This window comes from Chelonia mydas, chromosome 2 (assembly GCF_015237465.2).
Source record: "Chelonia mydas isolate rCheMyd1 chromosome 2, rCheMyd1.pri.v2, whole genome shotgun sequence".
In the NCBI taxonomy this organism is placed as follows: Eukaryota; Metazoa; Chordata; order Testudines; family Cheloniidae; genus Chelonia; species Chelonia mydas.
The window spans coordinates 247949443-247973042 of NC_057850.1; the positions used below are offsets into that span (position 1 = coordinate 247949443).

Genomic DNA, 23600 nt, shown 5'->3' on the forward strand with positions numbered 1-23600 from the left:
TTATCACACTGAGAGTCTTGGGGAGGACTGAGCTTCAGTATCTTCTTTTTCTCTGATTTACACTTGCTTAAAACTAATCAACTTCTGATGTCCTATGACAATGTTAAAGCATCACAGAGAGTTGCTTTCTTCTAACAGTGAGCAATGACTCTGATTAGAATAAGGTAAAAATACTGTTTCTCAATTCTCTATAGAGATTCTGTCTAAAATCCTCCCCAACTCCTCCAACCTCAAACTTCCTGCTACACATTTAAACAGCCATTACACTACACTATTTAGATTGTAAGCTCTTTGGAGCAGGGGACGTCTTGTTTTCTGTTTGTACAGCGCCTAGTGTAAGGGGTCTGTGGTCTGTAACTGGGGCTCCTAGGCAATACGGCAATACACATAACTGAAATACGCACATCTTCCCAAATCAGTAAGAATGAGATTTTGAATGGCTCAGAGCATTAGCCTATCTCCTGTTGAAGTCTATAGGTGTTTTATAATTGACTTCAATAGAAGCAGAGTTAGGCCAATGCTGAGACCTTTTGAAACTTCCACCCTAAGACTTTATTACCATAACAAGCTATTTAAGTCTTGCCAAAGTGCAACGGAAACAACCCCCCTAAATATCTCTCAGAGGAAGGCTTTCCTCTGTGTTTGATCTGCTGTGTCCCATTTGTCATTACTGTCCATTCTGATTCAGTGGCAGTTGCTTTATAGAATGAGGGCATGTTTGCCATCTCTCGTCATTTTTCCAGGGAGAGACGCTCTTTCTTCATCGCTTTCTGATAACACCTTCTATGATTTCTGACAAAGAAAACAGCTTTCTTGCATTCTCTTGCTTTCAGATGTTGGAGAAGAAAGGGACTGTCCACCTCACTCCCCCCTCTATCACATCAACTGCACCTCTCCAGTTTTGACTCTTGTGGCTCCCAATTTCCATCTCTAGCTTATTAGCACTGTTTCTGTATTATCTGCTTTGCTTCTGCACACCACCAGAGTGACAGAGTCCACGAAGGTGACAGTGCTGTACAGAAAGGTTTTTGTTTTTTAGCAAAGGCACAAATGGCCTTTGGAACTTATTGCCACAAGACAATGAGAGGAAGAGCTTAGCTGGATTCAGAGAGAGGCTAGGACAGTCACAGGGTGCACAGGAATATTAGAGGGGATGTTACCAACAACAGCCAAAGTTTGGAAGAGATCTAAAAGCTTCAGGGCTGAAACCAACCTCCACTGGGTGACGGGGGGGAGGAAGGAATTTCCCTTAAGGGCAGCTTAGCCCCTAAATGCCCACTTCAGCACCCCAGCACCTTCCTCTGAAACATCTGGTCCTGGCCCTGAGCCACAGGTGAGGCGATGCAAAGGGCCACTGGGCTGGCAAGTCACTGGCCTGTCATGGGCTGAAGGAACCAGAAGGGGGGGAGGGGACCAAGCCGGGGGAGGCTGCCTCGCCCCGCCTCGCGCCTAGGCGGGCAGCGCCTCCCCTCAGTCCGCTGCTGGGCTTCCCCTCAGCCTCTCTCCCCCCCCGCCCGTTTGTATCCAACATCCGGGTCCTGCCGCCGGCTCCAGCTCGGCTTCTCCCTCCACCCCTCCCCCCCTTCCCCAGAAGCCATTTTGGACTCGGTTCAGGGTGGGTTTTTTTTTTTTTTTTTTTTTTTTTTGGGTACATGGCCCCTCCAGAGCCAGCCGCTGCCGCTGTTCTGCCTCGCGCCGGCCGCCGCCGCCCGCTCCCCGCGCGCCTGCCAGCGCGAGCGATGCCTCGCGCCGGACCCTCGCCTCAGCCGCAGCCCGCCCCGCGCGCCACTGCCCGCCTCGGCGCCCGCTCCCTCGTCTCCTCCTCTCCCAGCCTCGTCTCCGCCGCCCGGGCGGCAGCCGCCGCCGCCGCCTCCTCCTCCTCCTCGGCAGCCGCTGGGCTGGTGCCTCCAGCTGCTCAGCGGCTCCCCTGGATGCTGGGTTGGTAACACTGCTGCAAAGTTTTGCCGCCGCCCGCTTTGCATTTGGTGGTGGCCGCCCGGCTGTGGGATCGCGCGTGTGTGTGGGGTTTGTTTGTCGGCTTTGGTTGGTGCGCGTGTGTGTGTGTGTGTCCCTAGTCCCTGCTGCTGGGCAGGCAGAAGGGGCTGGATTGGGTTGGGTTGGGTCGGGGTGGGGGGTGGGAGAGAGAGAGAGTTGTTGGTGTGGTGCACGCTTTTCTCCTTGCACAAAAGCCCCGGCAAAGAAAACTCTTGGAAAGCTCGGAGCAGGAGGAGCCGGGAGCCGGACGGCCACCGATCTCGCTGTCCTGGCGTTGCAATTGTGTGCCCCCCCCGCTCGAACTGGATACGTTGTTGCAACTGTGAAGGAACTAAATTCGATTTTGTAGGAGCCTTATTAATTTTTTTGGTTGTTTTTTGGTAGAGATTCTCGTTTTCCTCCAACCCCCCTTCACTCTCCCGATCATTTTTTCCCCCTTGGGGGTAGAGGGGGATACACAAGGGGAAAAAAAAAGTAAAGGAATATGATTGCTTCGTGGTTGACTTTCGCCTTTCTTTGTGGAACTTTCTGTGCAGGTAAGTAAATTTCATGTCTATATTCATTGAACAGTTTTATGTTCACGTTTGAAAAAGGATTAAATTATGCAATTATTCGAAACCACCTGCCCCTCCCCTTAAAACATCCCTAAACGGTAACGAATGGAAAAAATAAGATTGTTGCTAAGATTTTTTTTTTTAAGAAACCTTCCCGTTTTCGTTGTTGGTTATGATACAAATGGATTATATTTCTGCTCTGTGTTCCCTTTAATTAAAGAGTGTGTGAATGAATTACAATGTTTCCGGCCTCAGATTCCGAAGAAACTTCGTCAAAATGGCATGTTAGCGGGGTGTGTGTGTGTGGAATCAAGTTGAGTGTTAAAAAAAAAAAAAAAAAAAAAAAAAAAAAAAAAACAAAAACCTTGTGGTTGTTAGTAACTGTTTTGTCTTTCAGGTAGAGAGCCATGTGTTTTTTACTCGGGGGTTTGCAAGGCTGCGTTGTGTAACTGGCTTGATTTCCTTCCCCCCTTCTCTTCTCCATTAATGTGTTAATTTCGTGTGATTTTACTAGTCCTTGGGAAAAGCTCTTCGCCTTTCATAACAGATTCTTCTTGATTTGTGTCTCTTAGTTCTTTGAAAGGGACTGTTTTTAACTAGCTTGCCAGAGTTAAACGGTGCTGAAAGTAGGTTGAAGCGTGTCTCTCCCCCCCCCCCCCTTAATGAAATGTTATGATCCCATAGGCTTTTGCTGTTTTTATGAGATGATTCATTTGGGCTGATTTGTGACATGGTGACATAATAGAAAGTTGTAAGAGAGGAGCGAAAGGACTCACCTTTGAGAGTGTTTGTGTTTTGTTTTTAAATCTTCCTTCCTGATCCTTAAAAAACTTCAGCACAAATCTGCAGGGTTTGCATTTTTATAGGGACATTGTGTGCCATGATGGAACTTAATGTAAACATTGGACGTGCTTAGGGGCAAAACCAAAAGGCCATACTACTAAATGAATCTGCCAAAGCGTTGGGATGCATTTCATTTGTTTCAGCCTGAAGAGCTGGATTTTTGGGGTGAAAGGGGCGTGGTGGGGAGCGCGTGTGATTGTAACAGTGGGTTTTTTGGGGGGTAGTTAAACGTTTCAGGGGTGTGTGCTGCTTGTTTTGGAATTTTTCCCGTTCTGCTAGATGTATTGGGCTATTGTAAAACCGGGGTGTTCCCTTTGTCAAGGGGGAAAGGGGCGGCTTTTTAGCTAGAGCCATTTCTGGGAGGCGAGCCGCAGCTTTGCAGGGCTGCTTTGTTGTGTGGTTCCCTCCTTGTTTTGATGAGGGGTGGAGAGAGGAAGAGAGCTCACCCTTTGGGGGATTGGTAAAACAATGATCTTGGTTACAGATCGTATACAGCAACACAATCTTGTGTATAGATACATACATTGACGTTGCTACTATAGCATTGGATTGTTACAAAATACAAAGACTTAAAGTTACTTGGACACCCCCCCCCCCATGGGTGCATTTCCCTCCGTTTCCAAGGAGGCTCATTTTGTAAGGGAAAGGGGTGATTTCCCACTAGCACACGGCAAATTTCTTTTTGTTTTTTATCTTCTTCCACAAATATCCCCCAAACATAATGGATCCTAAGCTGATCTTTATTTGGTCACATCTGGTGGTCTGATAGGGGAAGGCTGTGTGTAGTAACTTGTTACGTTGTATCCATTACTGAGCAGGGAAAGGGTGGTTGGTGGTGTGGTGGGTATTTCTGTGTGTGTGTGTGTGTGTGTGTGTGTGGCGGCGGCGGGGGGAGTGTGGATAAAGGATCACAAGAGAGGCTGCTGGTTTTAAAGTGGGGGGATGGTGCCGCAGTTGTGCCTTTTGCTTGCTGCGTGCGGTTGGTGGGAATGCAGTTTCCTCTTCCTTCTAATATTTTTATTTTAAATCTGGAGAGACTGGGAAGAGGAAGAGATTTCCCCATGCGTTGGTTAAATGGTTTCCCATTGGAAACCGGGAGGCGATCCTGCCCGGCTCTTGGAGGGGATGAGGTCGGGGTGGGTTTGTTTTGGAATGTGCTCCCAGGAACCGCGCGAGCTGAAATCTACCAGGCGCAAGGTTCTTGCTGCTGGTGGTGGTTCTTTGTTCCGAGTGTCCATTAAATATGCAGTGCCACTGCCTGCGTTTTGTATTTTAAACAATGCCATCTCGTAATTATTTTAAAGTCAGACTGAAGGTGATGGTGTGGGGGAGAAGGGGCAGGGAAAAAATAATTTGTGGTGGAAATCAAGCCAGCTAGGATATGTAGCTAATTGATAGGGCACTTGTATGCAGCTTTGTTTCCTTGTATTTACATAGCCGTGCCGAGCAATCAGGTATTTTGTAAGGAGCAGGATAGCTGGGACAGTGGTATTCAGTTTATTATAATCGCAACAGCAGTGTTGGCTGGAAAATTGTATTATGTGCATAAAAGGGATTTTTTTAGCCAGTTTATTTTCTTTCTGTGTACTTCTTGGGTCTTTTTAGCGCATGTGGCTCTAAAGTGAGATGGCCCCTTTGTGTTAAAATCTGCTCCTGTAATTTCATACAATGGCGAAAACATCAACTGGAGAAAAACAAAGTTGCCTAAAAATTTTGACCCTGTAAGGTTCCTGTGTGTATCACGTTATAAAAAGGTACAACTCCCTAGGACAGATTTTTCTGAAAATTTAATGAAGGAAAAGAAAATATATATAATCATATTTATTTTGAAAGGTCTGTGATCATCAAATTAGAGCACCAGCAATATTGTAAATCTGTGTTTATGTATTGGCTTTTCCACATTTCATCTAGTATTTGTGTGTGTTGAGCAGTTATGACCCTCCTTGTCTGCCAGCTTTTCCTAAGGCAGCTGTGTCAGAAAAGAGAACAAAGTTGCAGCTTTTTGGTGGGGATTCACAGCATGTGTGTTGCTTGAGGTATCGTGTGTGTGTGTGTGTGTGTGTGTATTTTAGGACTGTGGGAAAAGTGGTGGGCTTTTTAAAAATAGCTCAACCTCCATTGTTGATGGATTTTCTGAGCTACCTTGGCTGGCTAACAAAACAAGCACAGACTGCTATTCTTTCTAAAAGTATCTGTTGTGTGTTTAATTTTTGAGTGTTGAAGATTTGTTGATGAAAACATTATGTTCATTTTTAGCCTTTTGTTTGCAAATTTTCTACAGTCCAAATATTCAGAAATAGTGTTCTAATCTATGAAATTGAGATAATATAGAAGATGGAAAATGGCTTATTTGAGACATTGCAGGATTTAAACTCATTCCAAAATAAGAACCACCATGTAGCAAAATCTAGTCTGCTCTTTCAGTGTCTTGTATTTGTCCTCTTGTGCTTGAAAAAGAGAATAAGATTGGCTTCATTACCTTACTAATTAAACACAGTGAAGCTTCTGGTCCAAGGTTAATGGCGATTGCCATTAAAAACACAAAACTTTTGAATCGGGTGGCTAGGATATTTTTTTTAAAAAAATCAAATCTAGATAATTATACCCCCAAGATCAAGTTTTCTTCTCTACAGAACTGTGACAATGCTTATGTTAAAGGTGTGTTTGTGTGTAATATATATTGACTCTCAGTGCCCTATGCAGTTTGTATTTTTTTAACAATGAAAATTTTAGAGCATCTCTGTTAATGCAAAAAGAAAAGGAGGACTTGTGGCACCTTAGAGACTAACCAATTTATTTGAGCATAAGCTTTCGTGAGCTACAGCTCACTTCATCAGATGCAGTTACTTTGGAGTATGTTTTGTTTGCTAATAAAGTTTAACGAAAATCTGCTTCACTAGAACAATGAGAGACAGTCTGCACCAGCCCTGCCATCCAACTAAAAGCCCTTATATGCTGAAATTTATGCCAATTTTGTGTCTTTGAGTAACCTATCCAGGCAGTAACATTTTTCTTACTGTCTCATCAACTGAGCAGAAACAGCCAATTAAAGCAAAGCTCTTGCATTGCCAACAGCCTAGCTGTCACCACCCTCCTATCCACTCTGGTCTCCATTCTGGTGTGGCTCAGCAAAGACATGCTTGCCGGTTGTTTGCAGTTTAAGCAATGCAGTCGTCTTAGGTCTCCCCTGCTGCTACTGAATAGAAGGTACAGAAGAAAGAAACAAGCTGTTTCTTCACCTCATTTTTGTTGTTGTCTCTACTTCTCCCCTCCCCTACTGTCCAACACAGATAAGTGTACGGGCGTCTCTAGTTTTGTAAGGCAGGACGACTACTTTTGAAAACTCAAATCCAACATGATTTTTGAGGAGTTAATGGGGTAACATTAGCCCCACTCCACATGTCTGGCTTCTTTAATCTGTGGGGCACCTCTTTCTATGATAGGTTCCTCCGCAGAACATAAGTACTTTATTAAAAGAATCAAGGCATTTTCAAAATTTACCTAATGCGGAATGAATTTTGTTCTCGGCAGGCCCACCAGTAAAAATGGTGCAGGTGCTTAATACCCATTATGCAGATCCCTTAAGAGTCAGCGCATATTTAAAATAAAAATCACTGTAATTTTTTAAAGGCAGTAATTCTGGGCCTTTGATGTTTCAGAGTCTAGCTTCAGAAATGCGTACTAAATTCTAGTTCTTGAGGTGGTGGTGGTAAGAAGGTGGCCACTCATGGAATGGCACCCGGCTGCTTTGGTTAACTGACCGTTTCCCATCATCTTCTGATGATCAGAGTAATATCTTGCAAATGTAAAACTCAGCACCTTTCAGCCAAATGCAGCTTGGCAACTGTCTTATATTAAGCATAATAACCTGATCTAAATGTTTTAAAAATGAATAGTGATTTTGGATGTCTTTATTTTTGGGTGCCCAACTTGTAGAACCTTGGTGTGGGCTCATTTTCAGAAGGTGGGTGGTCAGCACTTTTTGAAGATCAGCCCTCTTCAAAGTTTCTCAAGTTGGGAACCCAGAATAAATAGCACTGCAGATGTAGTCCTGTAATTCTGACATCTCGTACTTAAAACAAAAAGAAAGTGATGAAAAGAGAAGACACCTTGCTGGACTTCACAATAATCAAAACTCAAACTAAACAGCTCTTTAGAGTGTTATTTATCCTTACAGATGGGTTCTAAGGATTGTATAACTATTTATAAATTGACAAAGAGGCTGTTGTTAAACAGAACCCAAGTGCAGCGGAGTTTGTTTGGGATTTGCTTCAAAGTCAGCATTTCTGTTTCTCATTCAGTGGAATGAATGATTTAAAAAAGTTTTTAGTTTCTTGGTTAACTGCAGGAAGCAGCATGGTGTAACTTCTTGGAGCTGCTACTGTATTTCCGGCTCAGTTGCACTCTATAACAAAACTTGTGGGAAGCTGGGAAAGAGGAACCCCAAAGTGTAATCTCTGTTTTGAAGAGGTGTCCTCTTCCCCTTTCATCCCACCCAGGCTTTGATTTTAGAACTAGCAGGAGGGTGTGAGGTCTTGCTTGGCCAATAGAATTCTCTGGAATTGAATTGTGTAATGTAGTACTGGCCATTCTTTACTCTGTCCCCACTTAGGGACTTTTTGCCTGTCCCTTCTTGAGGAGATTTTTTTCACAACAGTGAAACTGGATGTCTTTAAGTGAGAGATTTGTGGAACGGTATTCACCACTACAAGCTCCCTCCCCCCCGCTTAAACATTAAGGCTTTGCTGATGTCTTGTATTCCCTCTTCATTAGTACTTCAGCTAGAAATAATTTGTAGCAGTTTAGCCATTTGTACCTTTTGAGGTAGATTAAATAATATACACCACTTTTCTCCCTGAACGTTCTCTGTAAGATTTCTTGGAGCTGTTGAAGTCAAAGGGTCAGAAACTAAATTAAAGATGAAACATTCTGTGTCCTTGCATTCTACAAACCTAGCAAATTTTGTGCTTAGATTTTAATATGTTTAGTGTTATACACTAATTACATGTCCTTTTCTCACAGTTTGGTCTTTACTTGGCTATAGCGGTGCTACTTCTGTTCAAAACTAAAAAACGTTGGGTAGCAATAAAATAAAAAACTTTGGCCAATATTTAGACCTTTTTAAAATTCACGTATTTTTTTTTCCGTAGGACTTCTGGTTACATTATAGCATTTGGCATGGGTCCACCATGGTTTCGGTGCTCATTTATTTATGTTGTTTGTATTACGGTGTTACATAGGAGCCTTAGTCAAGATCTGGGCCCTGTTTTGCTAGGTACCATGGATGTAGCAAGATATCCCTGCCCCAGAGAGCTCACAGGCTAAACAGACAAAGGGGGGAAGAAAAGTATTTTATTTTATTATCATCCTTATTTTGCAGGGTGGGGAACTGAGGCACAGAGAAATTAAGTGACTAGCCCAGGGGCAATTCTGGCCTGTCTAACACTTCTGTCCATTCCACCATGACTAACGTTTCTGTCCAGCGTCTGTCACGATCTCAGAGTCCAGGCCACTAAAAATCCTGTGGTGGAGCGGGGCGCTCAGTCAAGCTGCCTGCCTGCCATGGCCCCACACTGCTCCCGGAAGTGGCCGGCTGCTACTGGCATGTCTCTGCACAACCCTGGCAGGGGGTGGTGGTGTGGGGGAGTGGCTCTGCATGCTGCCCCCACCCCTAGCACCATCCTCACAGGTCCCATTGGCTGGAAACCAGCCAATGGGAGCTGCGGGGGTGGTGCTTGCAGGCATGGGCAGCGCATGGAGACCCGCTCCCCCCAAGGGGCACAGAGAAACACGCCAGCAGCAGCTGGCCGCTGTCGCTTCTGGGAGCGGCATGGGGCCATGGCAAGCAGGCAGCCTCCCTGAGCACCTTGCTGTGCTGCCAGCTGGGAGCCGTCTGTGATAAGCACCTCCTGGCCAGAGCCTGCACCCCAGTACTCTGCACCAGCCTGGAGCTCCCTCCTGCACCCAAACTCCCTCCTAGAGCCCGCATCCCCTCTATGAATATAGTAGAAATGTGCAGCCTGTGACGACTTACCCAAATTCATGGAGTGGCCCCCCTGTGAAAATTATTGCCCACTCCTGGACTAGCCCAAGATCAGACTAAATATTTTGTTCACTGCCTCTGGTTACCATGAGAGAACAACCTAAACCAAATGAAGGGAGTGGTGCTGTATGGCAAGTCAGCCTAGCAGTGAAAATTAGACTAACGTGCTCCAGCCTCAGAATAAGGCTTTCCGTTTATAACACTGCTGTGTACAGCTAGATTGCATTGTTGCTCTCATAGGAAATCTGATCTTTTTAGACCAGGCTGACTGCAATTAGAGTTTTATATTTGTAAATACAGCTTGGTAAAGTTTTAAAACAGTCCTCAGTGGGTATCTGTGTTCATCCGTACAAAAGATGTGAATTACCCTTTTCCATTCACCTGTATTTCAGTAGTTTTTAACTTGGGGTCCTCCAGCTGTTGTGTATTATTTAGGTTCCAGTCCAACAAATGATGGTGTGGCAAACTGCTATGCAAGGTTAGGGGCGTGTTTTGCGTTAAGTTTACTGTCTGGAGATCCATGCCTGGTCCTGTGCAGATACTGAGTAAAAGACAGTCTCTGCACCAAAGAGTTTATAATCCCACCTGCTGACTAAATTATAAAGAAAGGAGACAGAAATTTCTCTGGGGACAGTACGAGAGAGATTGTGGAATGAACTGTCCAAGTTGCAAAGGACTATCACAGACCTCAACACCTTCTTCCCCAAGTACAAGACACACTTCTTTTACCTGCCTTCTCTAACATAAACCCGTACCAACAGGTGTGTGTATTTGAAAAACAAAACAAAACCCTAAACCTACCAAAATATGACACTCCACTGCATGTGTGTCTCTCCCCGAGGAGAGGATGAGAGAACAAACAACTCGTGACAGATGTGTAGTCATATTGCTTATTGAAGGCACTCCAGATACTGTAGTGATGAGCATGGTTTGAGAACATACATAGAATAAACTAAATAGAAATATGAAGGTACTGAAATAAGACCGTAGTGTGCTCCCTGTTACAGATTTAGTCACTACAGTCATTCAAGCCCTGTTGAAATGATTATCTGTCTGTACTTGTGGGCCCTATTACCATAGTATTTGGGCATCTTCTTTCATGTATTTATTCTCATGCCACTAGCAAGCCAGTGACAAATCTGAACAATCATAGAATTCCTGATTCCTGGTGCTGTGTACTAGCCACTAGGCTGTACTTTCTCCTAGACTGCTACAATAGCTGCCATTAAAATAAAAGGTCAGTATTAGTCTAGTTCTTGCACAGCGGTACCTTAGATGCTCTGTTTATTTTCACATTTCCTATTTTAGCATAGGGAATACTGTATCTGAGGTAACCTGTCTTGTAAGTTTTGGTAAAAGTTTACCTTTCAATTCTGATGTCTGTGTTGCTAATTTGGTGGTCTCCACCCTAATTAAGAGCTTGTCTTGTTTATCAAATAGTAAAGTTAAACAGGTTACCCTGTTTTCTGACAAGCCCATTTTTATATACAGATGTCAGAAATGTTTTCTAATTTGGCTTTTAGAAACACCATGGATCATATAATACATAGCAGACACAGCTTTGCATTCCTAGAGAGGAAAGAATGTAAATGTGAATCTGAAGTAAAGATGTGTTCGTTCAACCCCTCCCCCCTCCTTTTTGTGGATTATAAAACTATTTTATAAAATGAGAGCACTTCAGGTTTGGTATTTGCTAAGCGTTTTAGTGCTGTTTCTGTGAGCTCCTTCTCATTTCTGAGCACTGATGGCAAGTTCTTTTGTTTACTTGAGTTGTCTACTCATCTACGGTTCTTCCCAGTAGCCCTGGCCTCCACAGATACCTCTTTGAAAGTAGGACATTTAAGCATTGCAAAGATGATGTCAAGGCCTTTATCTGTGAAAGGAAGCTAAATACTACATTATTAAAGTTGTAAGGAGACTGTAGTGTGGGAAGAGGCTGCCAACTACAGTATTATGTAATCAGTTGTGAGCTGTTTGCTGTGACTGTTTGCTTGAGACTGTCATCATATTAGACATTTTTATACAAAGCTTTAAAACTGTGGACAGGAATGAAGTTACAGTTGCTTTGAAACAAAGCTACTCAGCCAAATGCATGCCTGGTGTAATTTCAGGGATGGTTTTGTCCCATTGAGTTCAGCTGTGGGGAGGATTAAAATGAAAAGTAAAGTGTTTTTTGTTAAAGTCAGTTTTTTGTTTTCTTTCTTCCCCAATGGTATGACTGACTGAAAGACATCAGACTTTTAAATCCCTCAAATTTAGCTTATTTTTAAAGTCTGCAGAGTAGTTAAGGGGTTAAGATTGCTAATTCTCCTATATGTGCGGTCTGAGAAATTCAGTTGTCCTTGGGCTTTTCATAGTAGGAGTATCGGGTTGCAGCTAAGCCTGTCATTGGGTAGTCCTTTGCTTCACTGAAGTTTGAACTTGGTCTCTCTTGCTCTCACATGCGCATACTGTATGTCAATAACTTGTTTTTATAGAAAAGGCTCTGTTCAAGCCACAGTACTCTTATGCCTGATACAGCACATGTTCCCAAATGTGTCTTCCAGTCATTTTTGGTCATTCACACATCTGTTTGGCAATAATCAGCAATTTGAGACTAAATAACAATTTTGGGCTGGTGGTAATAGACACCATTTCTATAATAGCTTGCTAGCTTTTCTTCCTTTATAAAATTCTTAGAATATGCATTGTGGTTAAGGGAAACACTTGAATTCCTTGCAAGCACTGGTAGCACTTAATTAGTGCAACCAGGAAAGTGAGGGAGGAGACAATAGGTATCTTGAAGGTTATTCATTTTGATATTAAATTGCATGTTCTCTTACGGTGGTGTAGTACAGTGTAGGAATTTCCTACACACGGTGTCTGTTTTACTTAACTTGATGCAGTTATACAACATTAAAATATAAGAACACTCATGCTGCATATATGGACACCTTGTAGAGCCATGGAAAGAAAAGTGCTTATCATGCACCTTTGATTACCTCACCTGTTGCATGCTCCTAATGCTTGCTCCTTGATACCTGGTTTAATATTCCAAAACCCCAAGAAGCTTCAAACAGCTCTTAAAATCAGCCTGACAGAGAAATGTTTTCACTTTATCGCTATTATTATTTTATTGCTTTGTACTATGGTAGCACCTAAGCCCTGCAGGGTTAGAAATTGGAGCTATATACCACTGGGGAGAGGAGACCGCCTGCTTCCCACTGTGGCCCTAAATTCACTTATTTCCCTGGGAATAGGCTTTAAAATCAAGCATGGAAAAGTGATCTCAGGTCATTTTTCTTAGCCCTGTATATTTGAACTTACAGTATTTAAGGCATAAGGCTTTACAGTCAAAAGGATATGAAAAATAGCCCTAATATATTTTTAAAAAATCCTAATTTTTTTTTTCTGTAACATGAGGCATTTACAGAATACAGCGTGAAGTAGCAGAAAGGTTTTATTGGCTGCAGTTTGGGTTGACCATATAAAGTAGTTATAGCTGTGCCCGTTTTGAGTAAAGCATCCATCCCAAATCTTTGCGTGTAAAGAATTTATACCACACCGTGTATTCTCTCTCTCTCTCTCTCTAAAATAGGACAAAAGCCAGATTGTGGCAGCGATTATGGATCTGATGAGCGGTAGCATGGTGCAGTGGTTAAAATGCTGAATTGTGGCTCAGGGATCCTGGATTTAATTCCCTGCTCTGCCATGAATAGGCTGTTGTGATGCTAGGCAAGTCATTTCACCTCTCTTTGCCTCTGTTTTCCTCTGCTCTTTTCTCTGTCATTTCTATTTAGGCTGTAAGTTCTTTGGGTCAGGGACTCTCATACTATGGGTGAATATAGCACAGTGGGGGGCTCTGTGTTCAGTTTGGGGTTTCCAGGAGCTGTTCTGGGTCTAAACTTGTATGTAATTTTTAATATAAAATTTGACCTTCCAATCCAAAGACCTGTAAAGACTTGAATAAAAATCCCTTTTCTTAATTGGTTCTTCTTAATTACTGTGTCTTCATGTCCTGGAAAAGCTTTGTTCCAGCAGTGGGAATAATTTCATCCCAGAGACTTTTTAAAATATCGTTTCATGGAATAAATTCCTTTTGGCTTAGTGTGCAGTCCTTTACGAGTGTGAGCGGTTATACAGCGTCACAGTGGCTGCTGTACAACTATATATCTGGTACGTCAAAATGCTTGGAAACTAAATACTCTCTGTTGCTTTCTTGTAAGCACAAAACAGGCCCAGGGATATACTGAGCCTTACATTTTAGGTTGTCCTGTGAGTCAAACTGTAGTTTGGGCCATTACATTATTATTTATTAACCAGTGTAAACTGTAGCTTAATCTTTCTTTGAAGATGACGACTACTAGAATGAAGACCTGTGTGGCTTTGCTGGAGTCCTAAAACTTCTTCAAAAGTAAAGATATGGAGCAGAAATCCTTTGTTGAAGTCTGTGCAGATGACAAACTTGGGATCACCATGGCACAAATTTAATTGCGGATTGCACTCACCTACTGGTCTCTTGGAAGCAAAGTGGGAATCTTGCTCTTCGTAAGTCAAGTGATTCTTGATGCTGGCAGTGAAGAGGAGCCTTTTACTGCTAAAAGGTGTCCTTAGTGTTGCTGGATGGCTATTATAGTGGACCATGTTTTATAGAGTAAGGAAGGGAAGCTTGCCCACCCTGACCTAAAAGTGGCTAGATGTTTGTCCAAAGCCTCTTACCAAGTGTGGGGTAACATGATGGTGTGTATAATTTTCTGCTGGCATAAACTGACCAAGGCAATGGATGTGTGTCAGTTGACATCAGCAGAAAACGTGGCCCACTATTGCTATTTTTAGTTGTGTGTACTAATACTGGTCTTATGTCTGTCAACTTCTGGAAGTGGTTAGTCTAAGGAAACCAGAAAAGTATTCTATAGACTGTTATATAAATACGGATGTGTTCCTTCACCTGATGGGACAGGGTAAACGCTAGATATTCTGGGTTAGTAAAAAAATAGAAATAAAAAATAAAAGAAATGTAGAAAACCTTTTTTGCAGGTAATAGAACTTCCTATCCTGCACAATCACCAATGCAGATTCCCTCAGACAGAGACAAACACCTACAGGATCTCAATCAAGCGTTCTTAAAACTACAGTAAGCTACCTGGGGAAGAGAAGAAACAGATTGACAGAGCCAGAAGGATACCCAGAAGTCACCTACTACAGGACAGGCCCAACAAAGAAAGTGACGGAATGCCACTAGCCGTCACCTACAGCCCCGAACTAAAACCTCTCCAGCGCATCATCAAAGATCTACAACCTATCCTGAAGGATGATCCCTCACTCTCACAGACCTTGGGAGACAGGCCAGTCCTCGCTTACAAACAGCCCCCTAACCTGAAGCATATACTCCCCAGCAACTACACACCGCACAACAAAAACACTAACCCAGGAACCAATCCCTGCAACAAACCTGTTGCCAACTCTGTCCGCATATCTATTCAGGGGATACCATCGTAGGACCTAACTGCATCGGCCACACTATCGGGGCCTCGTTCACCTTGCACATCTACCAATGTGGTATATGCCATCATGTGCCAGTAATGCCCCTCTGCCATGTACATTGGGCAAACCAGATAGTCTCTACACAAAAGAATAAATGGACACAAATCAGACATCAAGGATTATAAGATTCAGAAACCAGTAGGAGAGCACTTAAGTCTGTTATTGAGTGTCCTGGGAGACTGAAAATTGTCCATTTTTCAACAAAAAAAACTTCAAAAACAGACTTCAGTGAGAAACTGCAGAACTGGAATTAATTTGCAAACTTGACACCATCAAATTAGGCCTGAATAAAGACTGGGAGTGGCTGGGTCACTGCAAAAAATAATTTTCCCTCTGATACTCTCACCTTCTTGTCAGCTGTTGGGAATAGGTCACCTCCACCTTGATTGGATTGGCCTCATTAGCACTGACCCCCCACTTGGTAAGGCAACTCCCATCTTTTCATGTGCTGTTATATATAATACCTGCCTACTGTATTTTTCACTCCAGGCATCTGATGAAGTGGGTTTTAGCCCACGAAAGCTTATGCCCAAATACGTTTGTTAGTCTCTAAGGTGCCACAAGGACTCAGTGTTGTTAATGCAGATTCTGTGTTTGTAAAATAAGTATCTGCTAAAGGAACCCCTTCAAAGGCAACTATAAGCCCCAAAAGTGAGTGATCACCATTCCTGTTAGATAAATATGGTAAGAGTGTGTAACTGCAGTGAACTGCTGATACAAGAATAAACCTGAGGGGTTGTCCTAAATATAAGAGGAAGGGTAACCACTTTTCTGTATACAGTGCTATAAAATCCCTCCTGGCCAGAGGCAAAGTCCGTTTACCTGTAAAGGGTTAAGAAGCTCAAGTAACCTGGCTGGCACCTGACCCAAAATGGCCAATGAGGGGACAAGACACTTTCAAATCTGGAGGGGGGGAAGGCTTTTGTCTGTCTGTGTGATACGTTTGCTGGGAACAGATCAAGGATGCAAGCCCTCCATCTCCTATAAAGTTAGTAAGTAATCTAGCTAGAAAATGTGTTAGGTTTTCTTTGTTTCGGCTTGTGAAATTCGCTGTGCTGGAGGAAATGTGTATTCCTGTTTTTGTGTCTTTTTGTAGTTTAAAGTTTTGCCTAGAGAGATTCTCTGTTTTGAATCTGACTGCCTGTAAGATTATCTTCCATTCTGATCTGACAGAGTTGTTCTCTTATCTTTTTTTGTTCTTCTAATAAAGTTCTGTTTTTTAAGACTCTGATTGGGTGTTTTGGGTCTTAAAAATCCAAGGCTGGTTTGTGCTCATCTTGTTTATTCTCAAGCCTCCCCAGGAAAGGGGGTGTAAGGACCACTTGGAGTTCCTGTTTCCCCAAAATATCCCCCTAAGCCCTTTCCTTGTTCTTTTTCTAAATCACTTGGTGGTGGCAGCATACTGTTCAAGGACAAGGTGAAATTTGTGCCTTGGGAAAGTTTTTAACGTAAGCTGGTAAAAATAAGCTTAGGGGGTCTTTCATGCGGGTCCCCACATCTGTACCCTAGACTTCAGAGTGGGGATGGAACCCTGACGGGGGTGAATGCACTATGCAGGGTATGCTGAAGAGATAACTGCTGTTTAGTTATTTCAGGTCACTTACAAATACAGTTGAAATAAGTAAAGTATAAAACTTTGAAGTGCAGCGTGACAAACTAAAGTTCGCTAAAAATAGTTCTGTATATGAAAGCTAGTTGAAAACTGAGCAAGATGAGTCATTTTATAGGCATTGTTGATAGAATTTCAGGGTTCCAAGAATGGAAGATGAATGTCTTTCTGTTATAGTAACAGCTGCTCTCTGTCCATTGGGATATACTATTTGCCTATCCAATGCGTAATAATTTAAAAAATTATTTCATAGCAGCCTGTGTGGAGGATTATACAGGAATTTTATCTTGCTCATTAGAAAAAAACCCCAAAACCTCTCACCTGAATTTTGTATTTTTTTTTTCCCTAGGTACATCTAGTTATGAGTGGGGAAAGTTAACAGTTAACGGGGAGTAAGTAATTTTAAATAAAAAAAATAAATTGGGAGGTTTTAAATTTCACTAAATGCACTCGTCCTTAAAGAACATGTAAGTTCATTTTTCTCAGAACACTTGAATGGTTCAGCAACATTTGGATACTTTTATTTATTTGGATACTTAGTTTCCTGACAGAAGCTTTTAGACACGAGTCCAACTTTAGACATGTAGATTTCTTTTTATTTAATCTCCGTCTCCATCCTTGTCAAGTGCTAATACAGGGCTTGACTCTGATTTAATTTACTCCGTCTGAACCTCAAAGTAACTTGAAGTCATCTGAGTTTCACTGGTATAACACCACAGTACAGGCCTGTCTGCTTGAGGGGTTTTTGTACTGGGTATAGCTATCCCTTTGCTTTAATGGGGTTTTAGTGGTTTGTTTTAATGATTAGCATGGAGTCTTACAACATTTACTCAGTCAAGAGCAGTAGAAATAGGAAGGCTGGCTTTAGTCTCTCTTTCTTCCACCTGCTGGAAGTTTGCTTCAGTATCCACTTGTCATTTAAAATAATGGGAGATAATGTACCTTATAGTGGAATGCAATGTGGTGATCCCCCTTCTCTGTACCCAGTGGTCTTGTGCATTTTAGGGGGCTGCTGAGCTATGCAGTTGCATATGGAAATACTTTATCATCTGACCCAGGTGGGAAATTATCTAAGAACTTGAGCCCTGTCTATATTACCTCTTATACCATGGCTACTGCCCCTGAAAAACTTCAGTCCATGTTTTCCCAGTGTAGATGCAACAGGAAAGGTTACTTAATCATAGAATCATAGAATATCAGGGTTGGAAGGGACCTCAGGAGGTCATCTAGGCCAACCCCCTGCTCAAAGAAGGACCGATCCCCAATTAAATCATCCCAGCCAGGGCTTTGTCAAGCCTGACCTTAAAAACTTCTAAGGAAGGAGATTCCACCACCTCCCTAGGTAACGCATTTCAGTGTTTCACCACCCTCCTAGTGAAAAAGTTTTTCCTAATATCCAACCTAAATCTCCCCCACTGCAACTTGAGATCATTGCTCCTTGTTCTGTCATCTGCTACCACTGAGAACAGTCTAGAGCCATCCTCTTTGGAACCCCCTTTCAGGTAGTTGAAAGCAGCTATCAAATCCCCCCTCGTTCTTCTCTTCTGCAGACTAAATAATCCCAGTTCCCTCAGCCTCTCCTCATAAGTCATGTGTTCCAGTCCCCTAATCATTTTTGTTGCCCTCCGCTGGACTCTTTCCAATTTTTCCACATCCTTCTTGTAGTGTGGGTCCCAAAACTGGACACAGTACTCCAGATGAGGCCTCACCAGTGTCGAATAGAGGGGAATGATCACGTCCCTCGATCTGCTGGCAATGCCCCTACTTATACATCCCAAAATGCCATTGGCCTTCTTGGCAACAAGGGCACACTGTTGACTCATATCCAGCTTCTCGTCCACTGTAACCCTTAGGTCCTTTTCTGCAGAACTGCTGCCGAGCCATTCGGTCCCTAGTCTGTAGCGGTGCATTGGATTCTTCCGTCCTAAGTGCAGGACTCTGCACTTGTCCTTGTTGAACCTCATCAGATTTCTTTTGGCCCAATTCTCCAATTTGTCTCAGTCCCTCTGTATCCTATCCCTACCCTCCAGTGTATCTACTTCTCCTCCCAGTTTAGTGTTATCTGCAAACTTGCTGAGGGTGCAATCCACACCATCCTCCAGATCATTTATGAAGATATTGAACAAAACCAGCCCCAGGACCGACCCTTGGGGCACTCCATTTGATACCGGCTGCCAACTAGACATGGAGCCATTGATCACTACCCGTTGAGCCCGACAATCTAGCCAGCTTTCTGTCCACCTTATAGTCCATTCATCCAGCCCATACTTCTTTAACTTGCTGGCAAGAATACTGTGGGAATAATAATGAGAACAAGTTTCCCAGTGCGGGATTAATCTAGGACTGGGTCAGCATGGAATCATAGAAATGTAGGGCTGGAAAGGACCTGAAGAGGTCACCTAGTGCTGAGGCAAGATTAAGTAACACTAGACCATCCCGGATAGGTGCTTGTCTAACCTGTTCTTAAACACCTCCACTGACCGGGATTCCACAACCTTTAGATAAGCACTGGAACAGTCTAACTATAGGAATAGTTAACAAGTCTATCCTAAAATTTAACTAAAATTTCCCTTGCTACAAACTAAGCTGATTACTTCATGTCCTATCCTTGATGTATGTGGAGAATAATGAATCACTTTCTTCTTTATAACATGTTATATATTTAAAGACTGTGTTTCCCCCTCCTCCCCCCAGCCGCCTTTTCTCTAGATTAAACATGCCCAATTCTTTCAACCTTTCCCCATAGGTTGTATTTTCTAAACCACTTATTTTTGTTGCTCTGCTTTGGATAAGCATGATGTGCAGTCCTTGATCCAATGCCTTCCCTCCCTTATTAGTTAGTTACTGTGCTCTGAGCAGGGTTGGATGGCATGGCTGAAATGCCTGAGCCCTATTTACGTTCATTTCCAACGGTGAAATACGGCTTTGAATTTTCCCTCCTTCATTTCTGACTGATGGGAATTAATGGGAAGTAGTGGAGTCATCAGAGGTATACAATATGTTTCTAAAGACGTGATTTCAAGCACATTCTTTGATCAACTTTCTGATTCAAATATATAAAGCTGATTTTGAGAGGGCAAAGAGGGAGAAGGAAACCATTTATTTCAACCCCCAAATTCCTTCTAGCTGTAGAAACATTGTCAGAGTAATTGTAGCCTTTTCAGATCTTTCTTTGTAGATGTTAGTCTAAGAAAAGCCATGCTGTATTGATGAGTGTCACTATTTTTACCAGTGATCTATCTTATAAGGTATCATTTGAATGATATAAAAGTGGCTAATGCTTAAAATTCCAGCTGTTCATGAATGCTGCTTCATGGATATGAAATCAGGATATATTTGTGGGTTATAATTCACTACCTTTTATTGTTTTGGTCATTGTGGGATATAGATAGTAGGTCAGTTAACTTTATCATCTTAATTAAAACTGGATTGAATTGTTGAGAGTAATTTGGATTTGGAGACAGTGGGTTTTGTATTTTTTTTTCCTTGTTTCTTTTGTTGTTGGTAGAATGTTGCAATGGGCTTGGTGAGGATTGTGCTAGGAAATTAGCACAGGGTGCAAAAACTCATGTTGCCAAGTAAGTACAGAGTTTCTCCAGCTAATTGTGGCCTTGAAGCGTATCCTATAAAGGTCATCTTTGTTAGTGAACTACAGGCGTCTCCTGTGAGACAGAAATCTGTGTCTTTATCAAGGATGAAATCTAGGCTCCTTGGTTACACAATTGAGCTTTGCTATAATTTGGACATCATTAGGCTCGCTAATAAAGCAGTAGAACATTCTAATCCATGTTCTTGTGCTTTTCTGTCTTAAATGTATTTTTCTCTGTGCATTTCTTCTTATGATGTGATTTCCCCCCCCCCCCCCCCCCCCCCATCTCCCTCTAGAGCAGGGGTTCCCAAACTTGGTTCATGGCTTGTTCAGGGTAAGCCCCTGGTGGGCTGCGAGCACTGTTCCCTTTAAGTTATGCGTGTGTGTGTGCGCACATAGATCCGAAACCCCGCGCACATGGCGAAACACCGCACGCACAAAAAGTTGCACAGAAGAAATTTTTTGCGCACAATGCCTGTCAAAAATTAGAGGGAACACTGGCCGCGAGACGTTTTGTTTACCTGAGTGTCCACAGGTACAGCCACTTGCAGCTCCCAGTGGCCGTGGTTCGCCATTCCCGGTCAGTGGGAGCTGCGGGAAGTGGCGCGGGCCGGGCCACCACTTCCCACAGCTCCCATTGGCTGGGAACGGCTAACCGCAGCCACTGGGAGCTGCGAGTGGCCGTACCTGCGGACGCTCAGGTAAACAAAGCGTCTCGCGGCCCACCAGGGGCTTACCCTGAACAAGCCGCAACTCAAGTTTGGGAACCTCTGGTCTAGAGGAGGGGGTCTACAGGAGGGTCAGGTTGGAAATCACCAGTTTCTGGTATCCAGGGTCTTCATCCAATCACAAACGGGTAACCTATGAGCCAGTACACTTCAGCTCTTGTTCTCCTTGACCTTTCTTTTCATAAAGACTTGGTGGGAAGAAGACATTCTGGAAAGAACTGATTGAAAATTTTAGGATATATATGAAGTGAACATCTTTCAAATGAAAAGTTTCAACACATTTTTGTGGACTATACTTTCCATTTTCCAGTCAGTGCTAGACCTGCAATTTTTTTTTTTTTTTTTTTTTTAAATGTGGGTATCTGGTCTGCCTGTAACTTCTAAATCATAAAACCTAGACATTTCTTAGAGTTCCTTTATTGATCACTCTATGTCTTTAACCAGCTGACATCTTCTAGTTAGATAGAGGGATGGATCTTTGTCACTTATTCTGTGGGTTGGTCTGGGTATAACCTTGACAGCAGTGCACAGAATTGTGTTTTGGCAGAGTTTGCCACGTGGATTTGGAGACGCTGTAATTTCTGACTATATTCATTTTTTTAAACATGGGTGCATCAAGCAATGATCCGCTTGTTTGCTCTGGTAGCCTGGAAGTGCCTATATCAAGTGGTGCTGGAGATTATTGCTGCAGTGATGTTTAGTTATCTCTTTTAGAGCAGTGGTCTCCAACCTTTTTATGCCCAAGATCACTTTTTGAATCTAAAGGCATCCCAGGATCTACCCTTCCCCAAAGCCCCATCCTGCTCACTCCATGCCTCCCTATCTCTGTTGCTCGCTCTCCATCACCCTCCCTCACTTTCACCAGGCTGGGGTTGGGGTTTGGGAGGGGGTGTGGGCTCTGGGCTGGGGCCGAGGGGTTTGCAGTGTGGGAATGGGCTCTGGGCTGAGCCTGGGGCAGGGAGTTGGTGTTTAAGACGTGGTGACGGGTGCAAGCTCTGAGGGAGTTTGGGTGCAGCAGACAGCTCCCGGCTGGGACAGGGGATTGCGGTGTGGGAGGGGGTGCGGGGTGCAGGTTCTGGGAGGGAGTTTGCGGATGACACAAAGCTGGGAGGTATTGCCAATTCAGAGAAGGACCGAGATATCATAGGGGAGGATCTGGATGACCTTGTTAACTGGAGTAATAGTAATAGGATGAAATTTAATAGTGAGAAGTGTAAGGTCATGCATTTAGGGATTAATAACAAGAATTTTAGTTATAGGCTGGGGACGCATCAATTAGAAGTAACGGAGGAGGAGAAGGACCTTGGAGTATTGGTTGACCACAGGATGACTATGAGCCACCAATATGATATGGCTGTGAAAAAACCTAATGCGGTCTTGGGATGCATCTGGCGAGGTATTTCCAGTAGAGCTAAGGAGGTGTTAGTACCGTTATACAAGGCACTGGTGAGACCTCACCTGGAATACTGTGTGCAGTTCTGGTCTCCCATGTTTTAGAAGGATGAGTTCAAACTGGAACAGGTACAGAGAAGGGCTACTAGGATGATCTGAGGAATGGAAAACCTGCCTTATGAAAGGAGACTCAAGGAGCTTGGCTTGTTTAGCCTAACCAAAAGAAGGCTGAGGGGAGATATGATTGCTCTCTATAAATATATCAGAGGGATAAATACCAGGGAGGGAGAGGAATTATTTAAGCTCAGTACCAATGTGGACACAAGAACAAATGGAAATAAACTGGACATCAGGACATTTAGACTTGAAATTAGACGAAGGTTTCTAACCATCAGAGGAGTGAAGTTCTGGAGCAGCCTTTCAAGGGAAGCAGAGGGGGCAAAAGACCCATCTGGCTTCAAGATTAAACTTGATAAGTTTATGGAGGAGATGATATGATGGGATAACATGATTTTGGCAATTAATTGATCTTTAACTATTAATGGTAAATAGGCCCAGTGGCCTGTGATGGGATGTTAGATGGGGTGGTATCTGAGTTACTACAGAGAATTCTTTCTTGGGTATCTGGCTGGTGAATCTTGCCCACATGCTCAGGGTTCAGCTGATTGCCATATTTGGGGTCGGAAGGAATTTTCCTCCAGGGCAGACTGGAAGAGGCCCTGGAGGTTTTTCGCCTTCCTCAGCAAGATGGGGCACGGGTCACTTGCTGGAGGATTCTCTGCTCCTTGAAGTCTTTAAACCATGATTTGAAGACTTCAATAGCTCAGACATAGGTGAAAGGTTTATTGCAGGAGTGGGTGGGTGAGATTCTGTGGCCTGCATTGTGCAGGAGGTCAGACTAGATGATCATAATGGTCCCTTCTGACCTTAATATCTATGAGTCTGTGAGTTTGGGTGCAGGAGGAGGCTCCAGGCTGGGCCAGAGTGTTGGGGTGCCAGAGGGGGTATAGGGTGCTTGTTCTGGGAGGGGGCTCAGGGCTGGGGGTTGACGTGCAGCCTCCCACTGGACAGCACTTACTTCCGGCGGCTCCTGGTCGGCAGCGAGGCTAAGGCAGGATCCCTGCCTACCCCAGCTCCACACCGCTCCCGGAAGGGGCCAACATGCCCCTGGGACCCCTGGCGGGGGTGGTGGGGGGCACGTGGCTGCGCGTGCTGCCCCTCTGTGCAAGCACCGTCCCCACAGCTCCCATTAGCCAGGAGAGCTGCGGGGATGGTGCTTGCAGAGACGGGCAGCGCGCGGAGGGAGACCCCTGCCCTCCAGGGT

General features: G+C 43.6%; 1 protein-coding gene across 4 annotated transcripts in view; it reads left to right on the plus strand.

Moving 5' to 3' along the window:
- Positions 1-1684: 1684 nt before the first annotated feature.
- ACVR2B (activin A receptor type 2B) overlaps positions 1685-23600 on the plus strand; it is a 158663-nt gene continuing 136747 nt past the window's right edge. Inside the window, exon 1 of one of the 4 annotated variants that reach the window (XM_037891145.2) lies at positions 1685-1938. In XM_037891145.2, the coding sequence (XP_037747073.1) occupies positions 1740-1938 (199 nt within the window). In that variant the 5' untranslated portion in view covers positions 1685-1739. Of the gene's footprint in view, positions 2532-23600 lie in introns of all 4 variants that reach the window. The other 3 variants (XM_037891144.2, XM_007059431.4, XM_037891146.2) reach the window with 3 other exon arrangements.